Source organism: Phlebotomus papatasi, chromosome 1 (assembly GCF_024763615.1).
Source record: "Phlebotomus papatasi isolate M1 chromosome 1, Ppap_2.1, whole genome shotgun sequence".
In the NCBI taxonomy this organism is placed as follows: Eukaryota; Metazoa; Arthropoda; class Insecta; order Diptera; family Psychodidae; genus Phlebotomus; species Phlebotomus papatasi.
Genome location: NC_077222.1, coordinates 68,656,590 through 68,679,094, shown reverse-complemented (window position 1 = coordinate 68,679,094; position 22,505 = coordinate 68,656,590). Strand labels below are relative to the sequence as shown.

Below are 22,505 nucleotides of genomic sequence, written 5' to 3'. Positions count from 1 at the left end.
AACACGAATGAAATATACAAAACTTCTTACTTTTCAAATATGTTTTATCAATAATTCTCTCTCTATTTACTTATCAATTCTTTGGACAAGTTTCAAGTTGTACAATTTCCAGAAAATATTTCTATCTGAAGTGAAATAATCTACTATAATAGAATTTTTAGAGATAACATTGCAACAAAATATGCAAGTCAAATGAGTTTTATTTAAGAACATTTAAATCATATATATTATCAAATGCAAAAGATTCAGAAAACTTCCATTCAGCAATTAACAACACTTGCTAAAAACAATCTGACGCCTTTGTATGAATAAAATACAAAATTGTTCAAACACAAAATGCAAATCCTAAAATAGATAACAGCCAGACGAGAATATCCACAAAAATATTCATATATCTTTTAGTCTCTCGGGCATTCGTACTCTGATTAAGCTTGTGTTTCAAAATACAGACTTGAGTGATAAATTTGCGCATAAAAATGCATTTGAAAATGAAAGCACACACATTAATTTGTGCAAAAAAAAAAGAATAATGGAAACCATAAAAATAAACATATTCGTATTTAAAATCTGAATTCTCGTTTAGAGGTTTCACGATTTTTAGATCATAAATATTCTTTTGCACATCCCATTAAATTAAAGTACTGTCATAAAATTGCACCAAAAAGGAACAGAATAATTTCATGTTGTATTAGAATTTTACTCACAATTAAAATCTTATGAAATCCAAATATAGCTCTGTGGAAATCTCTAGTGCAATTTGCAAAATTATATTTAAATTTATTATAACTTTTACATTTGCTGTATGCCGTCTATTCCAGTTTTCCCATCTTATAACTTTAGTTAAATATTGAAAATCGATAGAAACTTCTCATGTATATATAAGTCAAATTTTATCAAACAATTGATCGATATAAATGCCTTTTTAATCTCTTTCCTTGTATCATAGGTTAATCACGAAAAATTTCGTTATAAATATAAATGTTTTATCATACTCACTTTAATATACAAACGCAATACTTAAGTTTCAAATATTAAAACCTGCATGAAAATTTTAATAAACTGCTTTAATAATCGTGATAAAAGTTTTTCATCTCCCCCTAAAGCACATGGAAAATAGAATGAGTGTGATGTAACTACCAATAATAAGCTTATTTCACCTTATGGATCCTATATGATTCTCTGGTTGTGTGAACTTTAATAAAGTGTTTATGTAGCTCAGTTTTAAAACAATCTCAAAAACATTTACTATCATTTTGAAGAGAATTTAAGGCAACTGTTTATGTCTGATTGTAAAATTTTGTTTCACTGAAAAATCTATGAAATACAGGATTCTTATTCACTTTTACTACAATTTTATTCGAAAAAAATGAAATTAACATTCACCTAAAAAATATTCCATACTATAAATTAATACCTTTTTGGTCCAAACAAACACAAATTATAATTCAAGCTATTTTGAATTAAATTTCCAAAATTAAAAAAGTAATTTTAAGGATGTTGTTAAACTGTGACAAATTATGCTGTTTCGGAAAACAAAATACAAGAAGTAATTGTCGATCTGGCTTACAGCCTTTTTGCATTAAAAGCAAGGTGTCTGGGAAATTTACGAAAAAATAACAATGAATTTTAGACTGAACAGCATCGCCTAAGTATTTTTGAAATAAGTAAAATAGTTTTTTAAATTCCTTTTGAAAAATTTGGTTAAAAAGAAGTCCACTAAGAGCACCATATTACTCATTCAAATTTTTAGGGATGGAAATCAATTCTTTTTTGCAATTTACCGAATTTTATTTACACTACCGCTCACCTAATACTGAAAATTCACATTTTTTCTTTAAATTAACATAGGGGAGACTGGGGCACATGTAACCATTTTCGATAGATGCGAATTTGACGTGATTTTCCAAGGACACCGTGATTTTTTGGAAAATATTTCTTAGCTCATGTTTTACCCTTGGGTATAGGCAATTCGTCGAGGGCAATGCGGATGCTGGAAAACAATTGAGTTTTCCATAAAAATAAAATTTGTGTCCCTGTGCATTTTTCTCTTTTCACAAAATACCTGGGGTAGAAGTAACCACTTTCTGGGGAGGATGTAAACACCTTTTTTACCACTCTTGAAATTAACTTTGCACCACTCTCGATTATTTTAATTACTTAAGAGATATATAAAGACTGTATATTTTTCAAAAAATCACGACACTTTTTACAAAGAATACTTAAAATAGCAAAAAAACTAAAAGCATGCATATCAAAGACATTTTTCAATGGATTTTCCCCATATTTTGACATCATGTGACTTTTTATTGAACACAGCACCACCAATTTTTTCGTAATCTATGAATTATAGATATTTCGCATGAAGGTCAATTTCCCGCTCTTTTACCTACTCATTTCGTGAAATTAAAATTGCCTGGTTACATCTACCCCAAATGCTGTTTTCTGACCAATTATTAATTCTTTTGAAATAATGAGAATCTCAATTTGTCTAGTAAATCCATAAATATAATCCTAAAAGATGTAGGAAAGAACTGGTATTGCTACATTTCGATTATTTTACACAGTTCTTAATTTCCAGGTGGAAATCCAAATGACCAAAATAATTGAAATATGAACATTTTCGGGAAAAATGATTTTTATTTTTAAAGTATTAGGATTTTATTGACCAATTCTTCTGTGGACATACATCCCCATGGTATCTATGAATACTTATGGGTTTTATCCTCTGGAGTCTTAAAATTAATGAAAAAATCACAGTGTTTACAACTACCCCAGTTTACTACTGCCCCAGTTCCCCCTAATTGAAATTAACATATTGAAATTCAAGTTGAAAATGAGAGTATTTTTTTCAACAGCCAGCAATATAAAATAAAATATATATAAAAAGAAATTAACAATGATATGTGATGTAAATTGAATTTCACATGAGAAAACCATAAAGAAATAATATAAATTGATAATACTTTAGCTGCAATGGTAAAATTAACCGCCTGTTCAATGTTTTAACAATTGAGCCGACATCCTTTTTTCAGCTGCGACTAAATTCGTCTTTTTATATCCCACTCTTCCCATCCTCTTTATCGTCATTCCACTCCAACATCTTTAAGGAGGATGGGAAAGAAAAACAGGCCAGAACAACATCCACGCTCATCAGAATATTCTCATCTCACACAAAATGCTTTCTTCTTTTCGAAAAAAGTATTAAGTAAAAAAAAGCCCCATACACTACACATATGCCACATAACGTAAACTTGCACATTTTGCACAATGCACTGTGAATTTCGCGGCATTTGCGCAGATGCAATAATATCGTAGACATTCATTATTATATACGGTAACAGCAGTCTCTTCCCCAAAGGAGGAAATAAAACCGTACAAAATTTTGTTTGTACTTCATTCAATTATTATTAAAAAGGAAGAAAAAAAATCAGCACAAACTCAACTGTGTGCTTTTCATAATGTAATAAATATATAAAAAAATCATTCGTTATAAAAATTTTATTTCACATATTGCAAAAGATAAGCCATATTGGCCAATGCACTTTTGTCGCTCTTTTATTCTCTCACTGCGCTGTTTTTTTTTTGCACATTTCTCTACATCTCATGAATAATACAATAAGATAAGGGAAAAAAGTCGAGGAAAGAATAGAGAAATTTGCTTTGAAATATTCTCTTTATCTATAAAACCATGAATTAAATACAAAGTTCAAAATCCCTTTACACAGCTTTCTCACCTCATTTTATCTTATACAGTCTACAGTCCATTCTTTTACACCATATTTCACTCGTATTACTTCCGCTTGTACAATTTTCTGTAGAATGGGTAATAGAATAAATTTTCTAGGACAGTGGAAAGACCATTTACAAGATGAAACCCTTGGAAAAGCTATTTGGAAGGTTAAACAAAAGCCCTATCCTTAATCATCTGTAATACATTATTCCTGTGCCAAATCGTTGCAATTATCTTTTACTGCAGTTTTAAGGAAAGTCAACGTTTCTTGGTTAAAGTGCAGACCACACAGTAGAGAAATTATGAAGATATTTTACTGCTCAAACTCAAAGAGAGAGCAGTTATATAATCGTCTTTTTTTCAATTTGTCACCGTCCTGGAAGTTAAATGGTAAGAGATATCGACTTCCGGCCTTCGATGATCCCCAATAAAAAAACAATATCTCTAGACGTTTTTTCCCTTTTTACTCTATACCCCTTCGACCCCAAAAACCATGTTTTTTTGGTTTTTCTCAAAATTGTCCCAAGCCTTTTCAACATACCTAAGACTGGAAAATTCGCCACTTTGAATTATTTAAGGTCAAAGAGCAATCACTTTGGAGGGCTCATGTTTTAACCGATTTGGTTACATTTGGATTCTTTAAACAGGTATTGACATTTCTAACCCGGCTACATCGGTCTTCATCGGTAATGAATCGGTTAAGTGCCGATTTTTTTTATTTTCAAATGCTTTTGTGATTTATGAATCAATTTCATCTTTAGTAGATCAGTAAACACCAAAATATCATGCGAAAACCTAATCACGGAGAGCTCTATGTCGTGAATTCGAGCATTCCGCAAAGCTACGACACGCTTGCCATCTCGTCTCTCTTATGTTACGCAACATTTGCATAAAAATATAAAAAAATACCAATTTGACAATCAAAAGTGATAATCAAATGATAAATCAATTTACTAGCTTCAGTCAGTTGGAATTTTCTGATCAAATGAGATTTTTCGTCACATCAAACAAATTTTTTTTCGTAATTCGACTTCTTTTAACCAATTTAATCTATGAATTTTGTTACTGAATTAATTTCTATTTTAAAATTGAATAAACTGTTTAAAATTTTATGAAAATAATTGAAAAAATTTGATGATCTCTAAAGAATAATTCTCTTCTTTATCTGTAAACAGTTAAAAAAAATTCAAATAGAAAACTGAATGAAGTAGATGTATAGTAGGTACATGTATTCAAACAGCAAGGTAAAATTTAAAATTTTCAGGAATACGTACATTCAATTCTCGATTTTTCCTTTTTGTTATGTTGGTATACCTATCCTCAAATTATATTGAAATGACTAGCCATTTTGTATTCTTAGTTTGGTTTTTACATGTAAACGTTAGACCTGTTTTAGACTTCTTTGCTATTTTCTGCTAATGAAAAAATGGTTAAAAGAATTTATTAAAATTTGTGTAAAAAAAAATTAAACGCTCGAACGCACTTAAAATGTTAACTATGGTATTTAGAGAGTTTATTCTTTAGAGAGTTAAGTTTCTTTACAAAAGGCCTAGAATGGCCTAGAACATGTTAATCACGATGCTTGTCTGGACGGTAATTCTGACGGAATTGAAAGATTAAAAAATTTTTTAATACAAAACCGGAAAACCACAATTAAAATTTTTCTAAGATTCAGCATATTGATTTGCTCATGCTATTATTTTCTTTTTAAGTTTTAGACTTGAAACGTCTAGGAGCGAATTTTGCTCCAAAAATTCATTCGCACCTTCTTGTTTATTAGTGATCTTTGATCAAAACCAATATCGTTATCATGCCTCAGCTGCCGATTTTACCGAAATTAGTACCCAGGGATATTTTTTCTGTTCCCAAAACTGAAAATACTCCAAAAAACATGAAATTTTGTCAATATTTAGGTGGCAAAGATCACATCGCCAGAAGAGCTCAAAATCATATTAAAAAGCGCATATAAAAAGGACTTCAGGGATTGGTAAAAGCTCAAGTACAGTATATTATATCTGAGGGAAATTTTTTGAAGGGTATACAAAGTAGATTTTGATGATTAAATAAATATTTTTCGAGAAAAAATAATTCGCCTAATAAAATAAGAAGAATTCGCCTTACTTTTTGAACACCCCTTGTAATCGCACAATTGAAAAGGTACGAAAAGTGAAATTAATGTTTTTGAATAGTTGGATAAGTCTTCCTCGAGGTTTAAATTTATTCATTAAAGAATACTCCCTCTGTCACAAAATAATCGTAAGTTTGAGTAAAATTTTAGGATTAGAAAATCATTTCTATGAAATTTTTAGTTGTTGCTAAGAATCTTAAATATATTCATACATGAAGCATTTGCAAAACATTGATTAAATATTTACTTATCTATTTCCGGCATGACTCTAAAAAATATTTTAGTCATTTCAGTAAATAAAATTCTATGAGTAAGCATTTTTAAAATTCATCGCGCTTTAACATATTTAATTAGGAAAAAATTTCAAAAAAGATAAATTTAACTATCTAACGGATATTTGTTTGACGAGCAAAATCCTTAGAAGACCCCAAAATTCAACTTGCTGTGCCAATAAAGAATATCGGCTTGTATAAGTTTATCTGAACTTACCACTAATTTTTCTAGCATTATACCGAGATACCCAATTTTTGAATTTTTTCAATGCGTCGTTGTTGATGTAAAAATAATTGCAAATTATGATTTCATAACATAAAATGAAATATTTCTTGTTATAAACCTTATGAAACCGGTTTGCTATCTAACAAATAAATAAATATTTAAAAATATAGTTTTTTGAAAAAAGATAACATTCTTACATTTATTTTTCGTTCGTGTAACTTATAGGAAAGTTTCCCAAATCCGTCGTCGGTGTCTAGCATAGACTATATCGTTTTATATGAATATTGCACAAAACAATGTCCGTTGCAAAAGTTGTCTATATTTCCCACGTGAAATAATAAAAAAAAATTAGTAATGCAGCAAAGGATGCTTGACACTTAGACGTGAACAATAGACTAGTCCCTAATGCAAAAGATTTTGTCTATTCAATGTCCTGTACAAAACTTTAGTTCTCAGTCTAGAATTTGCATTCTCTATGAATCATCTATGAATTAAAATGCTTTGTGTCGAAACCACACAATGAAAAAAAACTGCATATGGCAAGGATGCATTCACCTTTCTATTCATTTGCAATGCAATAATGTGCATTTCCCACGTGGAAAATTGCGTTCAACCCCTTTTAGGCATTCAGGGTGGAATAGGATTGTATAAATTTATATATATATAAATTCATAAATATATAGAAATTTGTTTTATTGAAATGAAGACGGCGATATAACGCATATCCTGTTCATGACATTCTCGGCCAATATTCTGCTCACTCCATGTACTGCATTTTATTGTGGAAGATTTTTTTTTTAGAAAAAGTCCTCTCTGACAACAATTGGTCTCGGGAAGAATTGTTCCTCAGCTCTCTCACTCTTCATTCTTCCTTATGCTTTTTGATATATAGAAGAGAATTTTCGTGCATTTTGATTCATATTTTTACATACATATGCAGCATTCAATAAGAGGGATATTTTAAATTGGTATCCTCTTAAGAAAGGTTAAACTACATGCATACATATATGTATATTTATTGAGGGCTTGCATTCGGAAAAGTTAATGCAAAAGGGGTTTTCATTAACACGATAGACTGCACCGGGGTATTCTTTCAAATAGGCAGTTGTAAAAAGGCAATTACTTATTCTTTGTTCAAGTAATCAAATATATAAGAACCAATGCACATATTCAATAGAAAAATTAACAGTCAGATTATACATACAATAGAGGACGACATTGAAGATGTCACAGAAAATAAAAGCTTTGAAATTTAATAAAATTTTTAAGGGAGTTCGACTCTATTTAAAACACTAAGGAAAAATAATATTTGCTTTTTTTTTAGAAAATCTTGTGAATCGAAGAATAACTTTTTAGACATTAGACATAACAATGATTAACCTAGATGACCCTATTGTAAGTGACATTCTTGTTGTGAGCCATCTCGAATATCCTCACATTCGACTTGAAGATAATTAGGTGTAATTCTTTTAAGATTACACCTATTTAACTTATTCTTGCCTAAAATATTCAATTATGTCCTCGTGGATGGATCGTCACAATCAATTCTGAGGGACTCTCCAGAAACATCGATTTAGTTCCGAGAAAGCTCTCAAAATACGCTTGAAGATTTATTCCTAGCTCCCTAATTGGAACTGTCGTGATACGACACGGCGCTAGTTGTCAATGTCATTTTCCCCTCTTCCCAAAATTCACCACACTTACACACTATCAAGCTGGCAAGCACATTTGGATTACCCCTACACTTTTTCTTCTGCCATCGACCACGACGCAACCACGATCTACGACGTTCAGCTGAAATCTTCAAATATCTTGAAATTAAATTATCATCCTATATTGTTTTTGGCCCTTCTGGCATACTTTAAAATTATCTAATTGAAGTGATCTAAATAAAAGTGAATTTTCGCCTTTCGAACCAGATTATTCATTAATTATTATCCATCATTCTCACAGGTATTTGCATTCAGTCATTCACACAAGTCCCAAGCATCTTATCATTCACACACGCTATCATCCGTTATCACAGGTATTGTAATTCACTACATTCACGCACAGAACAAGGACAACAGTCTAACCCATTCACTTAATCATTCACACAGGTAATCATACCATTAACTGGTCCTTTCGAACCAGATTATTCATTAATTATTATCCATCATTCTCACAGGTATTTGCATTCAGTCATTCACACAAGTCCCAAGCATCTTATCATTCACACACGCTATCATCCGTTATCACAGGTATTGTAATTCACTACATTCACGCACAGAACAAGGACAACAGTCTAACCCATTCACTTAATCATTCACACAGGTAATCATACCATTAACTGGTCCTTCGGAGCCTCTGTGAACTAAACTTGGATAGTTTACACGCTCACGCCCTGAGTAGCTGACTCCGAGAAGAAGTTCCAGCCTTAACCTCAAAGTCACTAACGCACACGTTTGGACAATGGCCAAGGCAAATCCTGAAACGGCGGCTGAGCTGAAAACATTGCATCGCAGCAGAGGTGCAGTCAAGGCATCATTGACTAGGCTTGAGTTGAACATTCAGGATGGTAGAACACTCTTCACGGCAGACCTTCTCTCCGCTTATGAGATTCAGCTTCAAAACATCATACAGAGATTTGAGGATGTTCAGCAGAAGATCTACACGTGTCCCGAGGTCACGGACGAAGATCTCGATCAAGAGTGTTGTGAGGAATCAACGTTCAATGACAGAGTTGTGCAAGTCCAGGTAAAAATCTCGCAGCTCAATCGTACAGTACGTAGAGACGAGCACCCATCCGTCACCAACACGGCAGCAACGGAAGACTTAACAAAACTCTGGCAACAGCAACTCGAGATCAACACCAAGTTGGTAGAGTCCATGAAGACACGAGGCAGCAATGTCAAGCTTCCTCCAATAGAGATAAAGAAGTTCACTGGAAATTACAGCGACTGGGCTTCCTTCCGCGATATGTACACATGTACTATCCACAACAATGACGCCTTGACACCAGTCGAGAAGTTTAAGTACCTGAAAGGATATCTCAGTGGAGAGGCTGAGTCAGAAATTGACCAATTGGCCATTACTGACGAAAACTACCCAGTGGCGTGGAAAGCAATACAAGAAAGGTTCGAGAAGAAACAAAACATTGTTTCGACACACATCCAATCGTTCCTTAATATTCCCGTCATTGGAGAAGCCAGCGCAAAATCACTTCGGGGCATGTTCAGTATGTCTCGCAAAGTAATTAAGGCTCTTGACGCTCTCAACTGCGACCAAAGAGATATCTGGTTGGTGCACATCCTAGTCAGCAAGTTGGATAAGGAATCTGTAGCGCTGTGGTCAAGGGAGACATCGTCATCACAAGTCGCATCACTTCATGATTTTTTCAATTTTCTGGAGAAACGGTGCGACTCACTGGAGATGGTTCAATCACAGAACAGTGGGAAGAGCCTCAACAAATCTACAGAAAAATCAACAAAAAATGTGGTGAAGCAAAAGTCCACCCTGGCCGTCACACAAACGAAGAAATGTGCAATCTGTCAGCAAGAAGCACACCAAGTTTTCCAGTGCACCAAGTTTATCAATTCCACTCCCACACAAAGATTGGACCTATTGAGGAAGGCAAAGCTTTGCATCAACTGCATAAGAGGAACGCACAGCGTTGAATCCTGCCAATCTTCAAGTTGTAGACGATGCAACATGCGTCATAACACGCTTCTTCATGAAGCATTTCACACACCACAGTCACAGAGTGGAGACACAGCAGCTCCCTCTACTTCATCTGCTTCTGACAACAGCCAGAGCAACGGGGCCATTCCCAAGGCTAATGGAAACGCAGCAGTTCCGCAGCCACAAACCACAGCAGTCATTCAGTCAGATACAGTGTCCACGACACTTATGACTCGTCCATCAACAGTTCATCAATCAGTCCTACCAACAGTCAGTCTCTTCTTGATTGACAACAATGGGAAGAGACACAAGTGCAGAGGACTTCTGGATTCCTGCAGCCAGGCAAACCTTATCACAAAAAGGCTTGTTGACAAATGCGGAATTCCTACGTACATCAAACCAGCACATTCAATTTCCGGAATTGGAAGCCAATCTACAAAGGTCACACAGGCCGTCATGGCGACAATCAACTCCCGGAACCACACATTCGCCACCAAGTGCGAGTTTCTGCTCATGGAAAATATTACCGATGATCAGCCAGTCAGTGATATAAACCTCGAGTGGAAAATTCCCAACGATGTCTTTCTGGCAGATCCGGACTTCGCAAAACCGGGAAAAATTGACATGCTCCTCGGCGTGGATATTTTCACACAAGTGATCCGTGCTGGAAGAGTCGAGGGCAACCCCACGTTGCTCGAGACAGCTCTAGGATATGTGGTAGCAGGCAGCTTCACATCTGGAGGAGACATGTTGAATTGCAGTTGTCTCTGCTCCACGCAGACTCTGGACACACTGCATCATGCCATTGAGAAATTCTGGATGATTGAGGAACCATCTTCAATCAAATCATCTCCAAAGTCAGAGGAAGGAGAATGCGAAAAACATTTCGCCCACCATGTCACCCGGGACGGCAGTGGACGATACATCGTGAAACTGCCTACCAAGGAAAATGTCACACAACTCGGTGAATCTCGTGACTCTGCTTTGAAGAGGTTTCGCTGCATTGAGAGAAGACTTCAAAGGGATCCAGCAATCAAGGAACAGTATACTGCATTCATGAAGGAATATGAGGATCTCGGACATATGAGAAAACTCCCTGGGCATTACGAGTCTGATAAACCAGCAGTTTATCTTCCTCATCACCCTGTAATGAAGCTTTCATCTTCATCTACCCCCGTCAGGGTGGTTTTTGATGCTTCGGCCAGAACATCCAGCGGGATTGCACTCAATGATGTCCTAATGGTTGGCCCAAAAATACAGGACGACATCTTCTGCATTTTGCTCAGGTTCCGACAGCATCCCATTGCCATCAAAGCGGACATCCGCAAAATGTTTCGCCAGATCCGTGTGGCTGACGAGGATCAGAATCTTCAGAGAATATTCTGGCGGGACTCCCCAGACAAGCCGATTGAGACCTACTTGCTGTCTACAGTCACATATGGCACAGCAAGTGCCAGTTTTCTCAGTACAAGGTGCATTCAGCAACTCGCCATCGATGAAGGAGACTCACTACCCCTCGCCAAGGAAGCTACAATGTCAGATTTCTATGTGGACGATTTTCTTTCCGGAGGGTCTTCCATACCAGCAGTTCAAGAGCTTCGTCAACAGATGACAGAACTCATGTCTCGAGGGGGATTCCACTTGACAAAGTGGATGGCAAGCGATTCCGCAGCTCTTACAGGAGTTCCGGAGGAAGATTGCGATATGAATACACACGACAAATTGGGCGGAGAAAACACCACAAAGGCTCTTGGCATTAAATGGGACACATCACGTGATGATTTCACATTCAAAGCAGCACCATACACCGACAAGGTTACCATGAGAAATTTACTCTCAGAAATTTCAAAAATTTACGACCCATTGGGATTTCTTACGCCAGTAGTGGTTAGAGCAAAAATTCTGATGCAGGATATCTGGAGCATTGAGGCGGATTGGGATGATGACTTGTCTGACCACCCAGACATTGTTAACAGATGGACAAACTATCAAAAATCAATGCCTGATGTTGCAGAGATAACCATTCCCCGAAGGTTAACATCACTCGAGCATCCAGCAGAGTGCCATCTACTTGTATTTTGTGATGCTTCAGAGAAAGCTTTCGGCGCCTGCATTTACGTCAAAACAATTGACGAAGACGGCAATTCAACTTGCCAGCTGCTCTGTGCCAAATCAAAAGTTGCTCCGCGCAAGGAGGTAACACTTCCCCGTCTAGAACTTTGTGGTGCAGTCCTGGCCATGAAGCTACTCCAAGCTGTTCAAAAATCACTCACAATCAAGGTGGATTCTATCACAGCCTTCACTGACTCAACAATCGTTTTGCATTGGCTAGCAGGTGAGCCTCAAAGGTGGAAAAAGTTTGTGGCAAATCGAGTCAAGGAAGTGCAGGAGCAATTGCCAAGGGAACACTGGTACCATGTGCCGTCAAAGCTGAACCCAGCGGACATTTGTTCCAGAGGAACCACTCCCAAGGAATTAGCAAACAACAACTTATGGTGGACTGGACCAGACCTGTCACAAATCCTAGACAAGCAACCAGATGTCTTCATGGAAACTTCAGATGAGAGACTTGAGCAGAGAAAAACCTTCGCTGTCAGCCTTGGGCAACATTCAACAAATGTTTCCAATTCTGCGAATTTCTGGGCCATCCTGGAAAGATTTTCCTCACACTCAAGAATGCTCAGATATCTCACGTACTGGAGGAGGTATTTCCAAAACCTGAAGGCCAAAGTCGATAAATCCCCATTAGATTTCTCGGCACTGAGGGTGGAGGAAATACAGAAGACAAATCAACACATCATTCGAGCCATCCAGAAGCAGTCTTTTCCAAGTGAATACAAGTCTCTTCAGGAAGGAAAGCAGGTGCCAAGACAGTCCCGTGTGGCCAAATTGAACCCATTTCTGGACGACTCGCAGATGATTCGTGTTGGAGGTCGCATCCAGGCCTCAAATCTGACAGTGGAGCAGAAGCACCCAATACTTCTGCCTCCCAAACACCACCTGACAAGACTTATTTCTGACATGACGCACCTACAGACTTGTCACGGAGGACCTCACATGATACTCGCCACAATGAGACAGATGTACTGGCCACTACGCGGGCTTGACGTTGCCAAGGCTACCGTGAGACAGTGCATCAGGTGCTTCAGGTGCAATCCCAAGGCTGCACACCAAATCATGGGGAACCTGCCACCAGCAAGAGTCCAATTTTCTCGACCGTTCCAGAGAGTGGGAATCGACTTTTGTGGACCATTTCAAATCAAATTGCCCTTGAGAGGAGGACGCTCGACAAAAATGTACGTATGTGTCTTCATATGTTTTATTTCTAGAGCAATCCATCTTGAGCTGGTGTCCGACTTGTCCACGGAAGCCTTCCTGGCCTCATTCAAGCGATTTATTGCTCGTCGAGGAAAACCCACTGACGTATTTTGCGACAATGGGAAGAATTTCGTTGGTGCATCATCCCACCTCGCTGACGTCCAGCAATTCTTGTCTGAAAAGACAACAAGGCACATCATCACAAAAAATGCCGCAGATGACAACATCTCATTCCATTTCATACCGCCGAGAAGTCCCCACTTTGGAGGTCTCTGGGAATCCGCGGTGAGAGCTTTCAAGCGACATTTTTACCGTGTGATCGGGAATGAGAGGCTCACTCAGGAAGCGTTTACTACAGTTCTCGCCGAAATAGAGATGTGTCTTAACTCCCGTCCACTCATGCCACAATCAGACGATCCATCTGATCTGGAAGTTGTCACGCCAGGACACTTTTTGATTGGACAGTCACTCAACACTTTGCCGGCTCATGACGTCAGCAATGTTCCCAAGAATCGCCTCAGTGTCTGGAGACAACTTGACCAGATTAGACAGCACTTCTGGAGCCGTTGGAGTCGAGAGATTCTCACAAACATGCAAGTGAGAAGCAAATGGCAATTTCCTCAGGAAAATGTCAACATTGGAGATTTGGTGCTTCTCATCGAAGACAACCTTCCACCACTCGCTTGGATCACCGGGAGAATCACAGAGACTCATCAAGGGAAAGACGGCAAAATTCGGGTAGTCAATGTACAAACTTCATCCGGAAATTACATGAGAGCCATCACCAAGATTGCACTGTTCCCGAAAGAGAATAATCCAGAAGTTGACACTTCTGCCTTGGGCAATATGTCGTGATACGACACGGCGCTAGTTGTCAATGTCATTTTCCCCTCTTCCCAAAATTCACCACACTTACACACTATCAAGCTGGCAAGCACATTTGGATTACCCCTACACTTTTTCTTCTGCCATCGACCACGACGCAACCACGATCTACGACGTTCAGCTGAAATCTTCAAATATCTTGAAATTAAATTATCATCCTATATTGTTTTTGGCCCTTCTGGCATACTTTAAAATTATCTAATTGAAGTGATCTAAATAAAAGTGAATTTTCGCCTTTCGAACCAGATTATTCATTAATTATTATCCATCATTCTCACAGGTATTTGCATTCAGTCATTCACACAAGTCCCAAGCATCTTATCATTCACACACGCTATCATCCGTTATCACAGGTATTGTAATTCACTACATTCACGCACAGAACAAGGACAACAGTCTAACCCATTCACTTAATCATTCACACAGGTAATCATACCAGGAACTAAATTTAGGAGAACGTAACAGGGCCTTCAGATTAAGAATTCAACCGAAGAAACCAAAATCCCGAACGCCAATATTCCAAAAGGCAAAATTTCGAATGTTCAAAATCCTGAAAGGGATGAAATTATATGGAAGACAATGTGTAGAATAATATCCCAAGACACAGTAAATTTCCCTTTGCCTCCAGCAAGCACGGGTGCAATCGTGGGAGTAACTATGACACTTTTAAGAATTCGGAATTTTGACTTTCGAGATTTTGACCGGAACCCGATTCAACATGTCTCCCAAACAGACCCAATTTCTAAAAAGCGAAGTAATCAGTGAATTTGAAAAGTCTGAAGGATTGTTTGGTTTTATTCTACTATCCTAATGCCCAACGCACAATAACTTTTGTTTGTAAATATGTTTTCGAAATTTCCTATGAGAGAAAACGAGATAACTAGATTTCTGTTTCATTCACTCTCATTGAAATGTCAAAAACATGTGTACAAAACAAAAGTTATTGTGCGTTGGGCATGTTACGCACAATAACTTTTGTTTTGTTTACATGTTTTTGTCGTTTCAGTGAGAGTGAATGAAATCGAGATCCAGTTATCTCGCTCTCTCTCATAGGAAATTTTGAAAACATGTTTACAAACAAAAGTAATTGTGCGATGGGCATAACTCAAAGTTGCTCTAATAAAATGTTTCAAAATAATTGAAATTAAACCATATGGGTAAATTTCAGGCAAGAGAAGATGCTTTAATATTATGGGTCATATAAAATTTTAATAAAATTTGTAAATCATCACAATTTTTACTGCTCAAACTCAAACAAAGACAAGTTATATAATCCACTTTTTTTCAAATAGTGGTACAGCTAGACGCCAAATGGTATGAGATATCGACTTCTGGTCTTCGACGACCGACAGTTTATAGGTATACGATATAGTACAGTCTTTTTTCCTTCTACCCGAAGGCCCCTACCTTCCCCTCTACAATTTTTGAAAGCCTATTTTTCAACTGATTTGCTTAAATTTGGATTCTTTTGCAAGATCTTGAAATTTCCAACCCGGCTACATTGAATTTAATCGGTAATGAATCGGCAAAGCATCCGTAAATGATATATATTTCTCCAATTTACTTTTTTATTTCATTTTTGTTATTTTATTTTAATATATTTGTCTTTACATATTTTGTTTATTTCGGAATGTTTTTTTTTTATTTATGAATCAATTTAATCAGTAATAAACGGGTATGCACCCAAAAACCATGTGAAAAGATAATACACAGGAAGCTCTTTCTCGTGAGTTCGAGCACTCCGCTAGATGGCAAAGCTGGAACGCTTTGCCATCTCTTTTTATTTAAAACAAAATATGTAATTTTATGCGATTAAAAGAAATGTCAAATAAAAAAAAATACGAGTATAATGCCCAACGCACAATAACTTTTGTTTAGTAAACATATTTTTGACATTTCAATGAGAGTGAGTGAGATCTAGATCTAGTCATCTCGCTCATTCTCAGCGGAAATTTTGAAAACATGTTTACAAACAAAAGTTATTGTGCGCTGGTCATAATGCCTAAAAAACTCTCTATATTTTCGTAGCAATCTTTAAAAGGTTTATATGAGTCTGGATATAAGATATTGCGTATTATATAAATTGGTTTTTGCTAGCATCTTTTGTGATGATTATGAACTTTATATATTCTAAAAAGTCACGTTGTTTTATACAATTTTTCAATTGCGCCCTAGATCATTAAATTCGGTCAAATATTACGGTGCAATACAACTGCTACATTTAATTAGATTGCACAAAACAGTTTAAAAACGTTTGAATTGTATAACTTTCGTGGCACCCAAATTTAGATACTCTGTGAGAGAAAAACAATTTTTTCAACTATTTAGAAACAATAAAATCTGATTGTTGTGAATGATTGCAAATTATAAAGTTGGCCAAATCCAGGCTATTCTGCGCTAAGATAATTTAATCAAAAATCGTAAAATTTTCTCACTGGAAATGTTATAACCCAGAAAGTGTTAAGAGTTACAGATAAGGTAAAATAAATTATATTCCCTTAGCCAAAACGTACTTGCAAATTTTACTACTTTTAACTTTGAAGTCTTTATTTTTACTAACCAAATTAACAATTTTTTCTGCTCAGTGACTTGAGATAATTGTATATAGAAAAAAAAATTCTTATAATACTTTTCCTTTGAGAAAACTCTCATAAAGATTTCATTGCTTTTCAATTTTTTCCAATTTTTTCTGTTCAAATATAATGAATACAAATGGTAAGGGATACAAATACTCCATAGAAGGAACTATTCCTTCTCTTAAGTAAAATTTCTGGACATGCATTATTATTTATTTCATAACAGAAAGAGGTTCTCATATTATTCGCATACTCTTAAACATTTTATGAGCCGTAGAGAAATTTTTCTTGACCGTCTGAAGATATTTTTCTTTTAAATAAATTGAAAAAATGATTTTTTGATCATCTCAAAGGCCGAAGTTATTTCGTTACTTTAAGGAGATTCTATCCTACAAACTTTGGGAAATCGTGCGAGCATCTTACCATTTACGCCCAGTGATCATTTAGCCGCAATCATTCTTAATATTAAACAAGTAGTAACCAAAATAGTGATGTTTAAATGAGTTTAACTGTTGTTCTAACTTATTATTATTATGAATTTTGCAGTTAAACTACAGTTAGAACCCTTAGACCAAGTTTACCTTGAAACTCAAAATTTTTCTTTAAACCTATCAAGAGACTTGTGAATCGAATTTATGAATTAATACACAAAATCAAATGTAAAGTCTCACCTAACCTCTCACTCCTTTTCCTATACAGAACATTCTTATTCTCACTCTTATGTGTACACAGAAAATTCAAACGTATGGAGATGATGTGGTTTATTTGCAAAATTTGTTGTATTCTTTATCGTGTCTATTTTATTTTTATTTTTTTTTTTTTGGTTTCTTCAGCTTGCGATTCGCGACAGTATTTTGGGTGAGCATGCAATTTGTGGTTGTTGGCGTTACTTGCTGCTTGCGTTGCTGGTTGTGTTGTGAATGTCATTGAATTTTCGGTGGTAGACGCTATTAATATAATAATATGCGAGAATGTTTGCCATAGAGGTCTTTAATCTTTCGGTCCAGACAGCCGCGTCATATAAAAACAATTAAGGCAAATCACTGGTTCTAAAATTGTGTTCATCTCTCTTGATCATTCGCACAGACGAAACACAAATTTATATATATTTTTTTTACTTGCTTTTCCTCTGCATACAAAAAATCATTACAAGAGGTGCAAAAGAAAATCATAAGAATGTTCACTGGGGGAAAGAAACATTTTAAGCTAAACACGAGTTTTCACATTTAAACTCATGATCATCTTTACTTTATATCTTCCAATTAATTATGTCATTAATTTTACTGTCTCGAGGCTGTGCAAATATTCTACTGATATAGGAGAAAATATTATTTATATTCTCATAATCGTACATAATTACACCTTATATGACAACAATTATCTACTTTTCACGTTTAAAATCCTTTATAATTATTTAGTAATTTAGAGTTGCAATATACCATCTTCATTTATTTCAGCTTTTGGTTTTCCTTACACGTTGTTATTAAGAACTTTTCAAATTCCTTTAAATATTCATGATTCTCTGAAATTACTTTACAAAAAAATAAAGGGGAATGTAGGCATGGTTCGCACAGAGTGAACCTTCAAACGATGCGAGTTTTCTCTTTGTTTGTGAAGAATTGACCTATTATTTCTCATCTCGTTTCATGAGCTTAATAATGTTCTATCTTATGGCTAAGAAATGACGAACTAGAACTTTGCAAACAAAGAGAAAATTTGCGTTGTTTGAAGGTTCATTCTGTGCGAACCATGCCAACATTCCCCAAGATGTCGAAGTTATCCAGATTTAGCTCAATGCTCGAAAATAAAATTGAATTAATCTAACACATTTTGAAAGATCACTGAAATTGCTTTAGTTTTGGTTTTAAAGAAATTTATTGTTTTCATTCAAGAAAATTCAAAAGAACAGACTAAAGGCTATCCCAGAAGGATAGGTATCCCGGATAGATACAAGAAACACTACGAGAATGGCATAATCAAATTACGTTCAAAACCATTCCAAATTATTTAGAACAAAACAGCGTATAATTGACGTAATGACACATTCCACATAGAATTCGAGCAATTAAATAATTGAAATTGAAATTAATCTTGAAACCTTCTTTAAAATAACTCAGAAAACGGTCTTTGGTCTTTTAAGGACGAGTAGAACACCGATGTCCCAAAAATGAAAATAAATATTTTTCTGACTATAAAAAGGACAAAATAAATTTCTTTAGTAAAAAAAATGCTTTTGTTTTTGGGACACTGGTGTTCCACTATAGTTCTTAAAGGGTTAAGGAGAAGGTGAGGAATAGAATTAAATGTAAATCATGTTAACAATCAATTGCTAAACTTTAAAAATGGTTTATTGAACTCTAAAAGTTATGTCTTATCATATGACCTCAAAATTTTAAAACTAGTAAAAATGATAAAAATAAAGGAATTATATACAAATTTGGTATAACATGGGAACAACTCCAGCTACAGATATATTTGTGTGGAAGAGGTTCACATTATTTATTTTTTTATGCATTTTTGCACTATTTTTCTTATAAGTAAAAAAATTAAAGAAAATTGAAAATGTGGCACCCCCCAAAACGAGCTAAAATTGTGATCCTATAAAATCGCACAGTAATCCCAACATTAACTCTCTCTGTAGAGTTCGAGCAATAACAATGTATGAAATATAATGGTAAAATTAAACTATCTCTTTTTGGTTTTTGCTAATACAGTATTTGTTCATAAATTTAGCATCAGAGATAAGATAAAATTGTATAAGAACATCAAAAGGCATATTTAAAGCTCAAGCGCAATTTTTAAACAAAGTCATTTAAAATTTAGATTTTTGTTTAACAGAAAATAAAAAATTGGTTGCATTTTCAACGGAAAAAAAATATCAAGAGGGAGAGAAGCACTTTTGAAATTTCTTCCTGCAACACAATTTGCCCTTTCATTATCTTGTTTTTTTTTATAGCTTTGTGTGATATCAAAAAGAAAGAGCGACAGGAAAAATTTGCACAGAGAAAAGATACAAGAGCCAAAGACAAACATGAAATGTAAAGAAAGAAGGTCATGGTCGATAAAATATTCTGACAAAAAAGTTGTATAAGCCGAAAACACTCATTTTCTTTGTGGTAAAAATAATTTTTTTGCATACAATTATAACCATTTTCATACATATCTCTCGTATGCAATCTAAAATATTTGAAGATGAACCTGGTAATTTATGGTAAGGCTTCTGTTTCGAAAACTCCCCCTTTAATTTTTGCCCTATACTTCTTCCCCAAAAAGATCTTGCCACATTCTTCCTTATTCGACACTTCCTTTACCTCCACCTACCCGGTTAGAAAGAAAAAATGCCACAAATTTTACTGATACACCGTAGGGCTCAAAAATTGACCACACCAGCAAATTGTAACATAAACACAAGAGAGAAAAAATGTGCTACTAAAATATGTAATGCAAGTGTTGAGGAACCAGTCTTGCATGACACCAGCCCATGCAGAGACCATTGAAAAGCTGAGGGACTTTTTTTTCGTAGTTGTTGGTAACTGGGTCTGGACTTTCTGGGTCTGATTGCTGGAGAGGTGAATAAAATGAAAAAAAAGTGTCTGTGCGTGACTTAAATATCGAAGCTTATAAAAAGACGATCAAAAAGGGGTAATTTTATATAAAAGACTTGTATCATGACACAGAATTTTTTTATCCATTGTAACATCAGTTTTTTTTGCAAAAATTTTGACTGGACCAATCACAATCTAATCATAAAAACTAGTCATAGTTCTTTTGCTTTTGTTCGTAATGGATTCCTGTTTCAGGATCATCTGTTTATTTAAGGATCAACATTTAAAAGTACCTGTCGTACTTGAATAATAGCACCATTAAAGCAGAAATATTTTTATCAGACGACTTAATATTTGGAAATTTCAGTTAGTTAAAAATGGTCAGTAAAAATTCAATAAAAACAAGATCATTTTTCAAGTAAAAATCCATGTTGATCAGTACAAAATCAAAATAGTTAATTACATCTTAATTTTCCCTTTCTCAAAAATATATTTCACTACTTACAAATTTTCATTTTTACTGACCAAAAAATAATACTAAATAATGCCCACACTGCTCCAGCCTAAAAATCAAATGGTCAGTAAAAAATTAAATAAATTTTTAAAAAAATATAAAATAAATTAAAAACTTAGTACCAAAAAAGCAAGATATTTTATTTCAAGTTAGGAGGAAGAGTGACAGCTTTAAAATTGAGCTATTTTCTCTTATTTTTAAAGGGAACTAAGCCTTATTATTATGACCAGCGCACAATAATTTTTGTTTATAAACATGTTTTCAAAATTTCCCATGAGAATGAGCGAGATGACTAGATCTAGGTCTTACTCACTCTCATTGAAATGTCAAAAACATGTTTACTAAACAAAAGTTATTGTGCGTTGGGCATTATGTTGTATTTTCTTATCATATTATTTCTGGATTATGTTTATGTCACAATCGCCCATAGAATTAAAAAAAAAACCGAATCAACCTCTGTTAGATTTTCTAAAGTTTAAGTTTACACGTTTCATTGTTTTCGTTCGGTCAGTGAAAAGCTTCTCGTACTTAAAGGTTTAAGTGAGTTGAGAAGGTAACGAATACTTTTAATTTCTCTTTACTCCAAAATTTTATTATTATGATTTAACGACTTTCTGGGTCTCAATTTAGTATTCACAAAATATTTTTTTTTTTAAACCCACATTATCAAAACACACTCTGTTTTATAAAAGGGGTGGAAAAGCGTCCCAGGCTTTGCGAAATGCTCGGAACTCGTGACTTATTAGATGCTATATACCTCAAAAGTACTTTCGCATCATTTCCCATTTACCGGTTCTCATTTCATTTCATTTTATTAAGGGATTTTTGTCATTATTGACGATTCCCCTAACCGGTTCTCAACTGATTTGAACCGATTTATAAATCATTCAAAAGATTTTCCAAAATTGTTTAAAAGCAATAGAATTGATTTTCGGATAAAAATTATTTATCGGCTATGAACTGGCTCAGAACCGATTGGAACCGGTTCAGTTTTAAAGGAGATTCCAAGACCTTTCCAACGAGCCTAAACATGATACCATTCGCTCTATAAATGCGCTCTCTAGTGTCTTTTTTAACTTTGACCTTGAAAAACCGTTATTCAGAATGATTCAAAGGTATTTTCCTTTATAGACGAAATGTTCGTCTGGGTAATCAAGGTTCATCAAAACATGGTTTGGGAGGGGAAGGGAAGGGGTGGGGGGAAAATACCGATACTTGGGTTAACTATATTTGGTTAACGATACTTGGGTCAACTTATAGGGAGGTTCCCCGAAGTTCCCAAATCGCTATCCCTTACCGTTTGGCCTCTAGAACTGGCGACACCGGTCGGACAGTGGTCTCCGGGGGGTGGAAGGTGGAAATTTGGGTGGAGGGGGTGAAAAAATCGAGGGATTATATCCACGGTTCCATTCCATACTATGCTATCTCAGAATGACAATATTTCAGGAGAGCCATTTGAAGTTGGTGATTTCCTATGCTGCCTGTGTAATTTTTTTTCGAAAGTCTCAAATATCTCGTTACCCGAACGCCGGATGACCACCAAATTTTCACCAGTTATAGATCTCGCTCCCAGGAACAACATATCTCTTGGAGTAATATAATGGAGCCGTCGATATATACTGCTCTCTCCGTGGAGTTCGAGCAGTAAAAA

At 35.2% G+C, this 22,505-nt stretch overlaps 2 protein-coding genes across 2 annotated transcripts in view; one reads left to right on the top strand and one right to left on the bottom strand.

The window, feature by feature from the left end:
* LOC129798865 (heterogeneous nuclear ribonucleoprotein R) overlaps positions 1 to 22,505 on the bottom strand; it is a 142,495-nt gene that overhangs the window by 76,481 nt on the left and 43,509 nt on the right. The window lies entirely within an intron of this gene.
* On the top strand, positions 8,808 to 14,189 carry LOC129804080 (uncharacterized). The gene has a single exon (XM_055851158.1). The coding sequence runs from the start codon at positions 8,808 to 8,810 to the stop codon at positions 14,187 to 14,189; it is 5,382 nt and encodes a 1,793-aa protein (XP_055707133.1).

Coding starts and splice junctions, on each gene's coding strand:
- LOC129804080 (XM_055851158.1), top strand. CDS start 8,808: ATGGCCAAGGCAAATCCTGAAACGGCGGCTGAGCTGAAAACATTGCAT.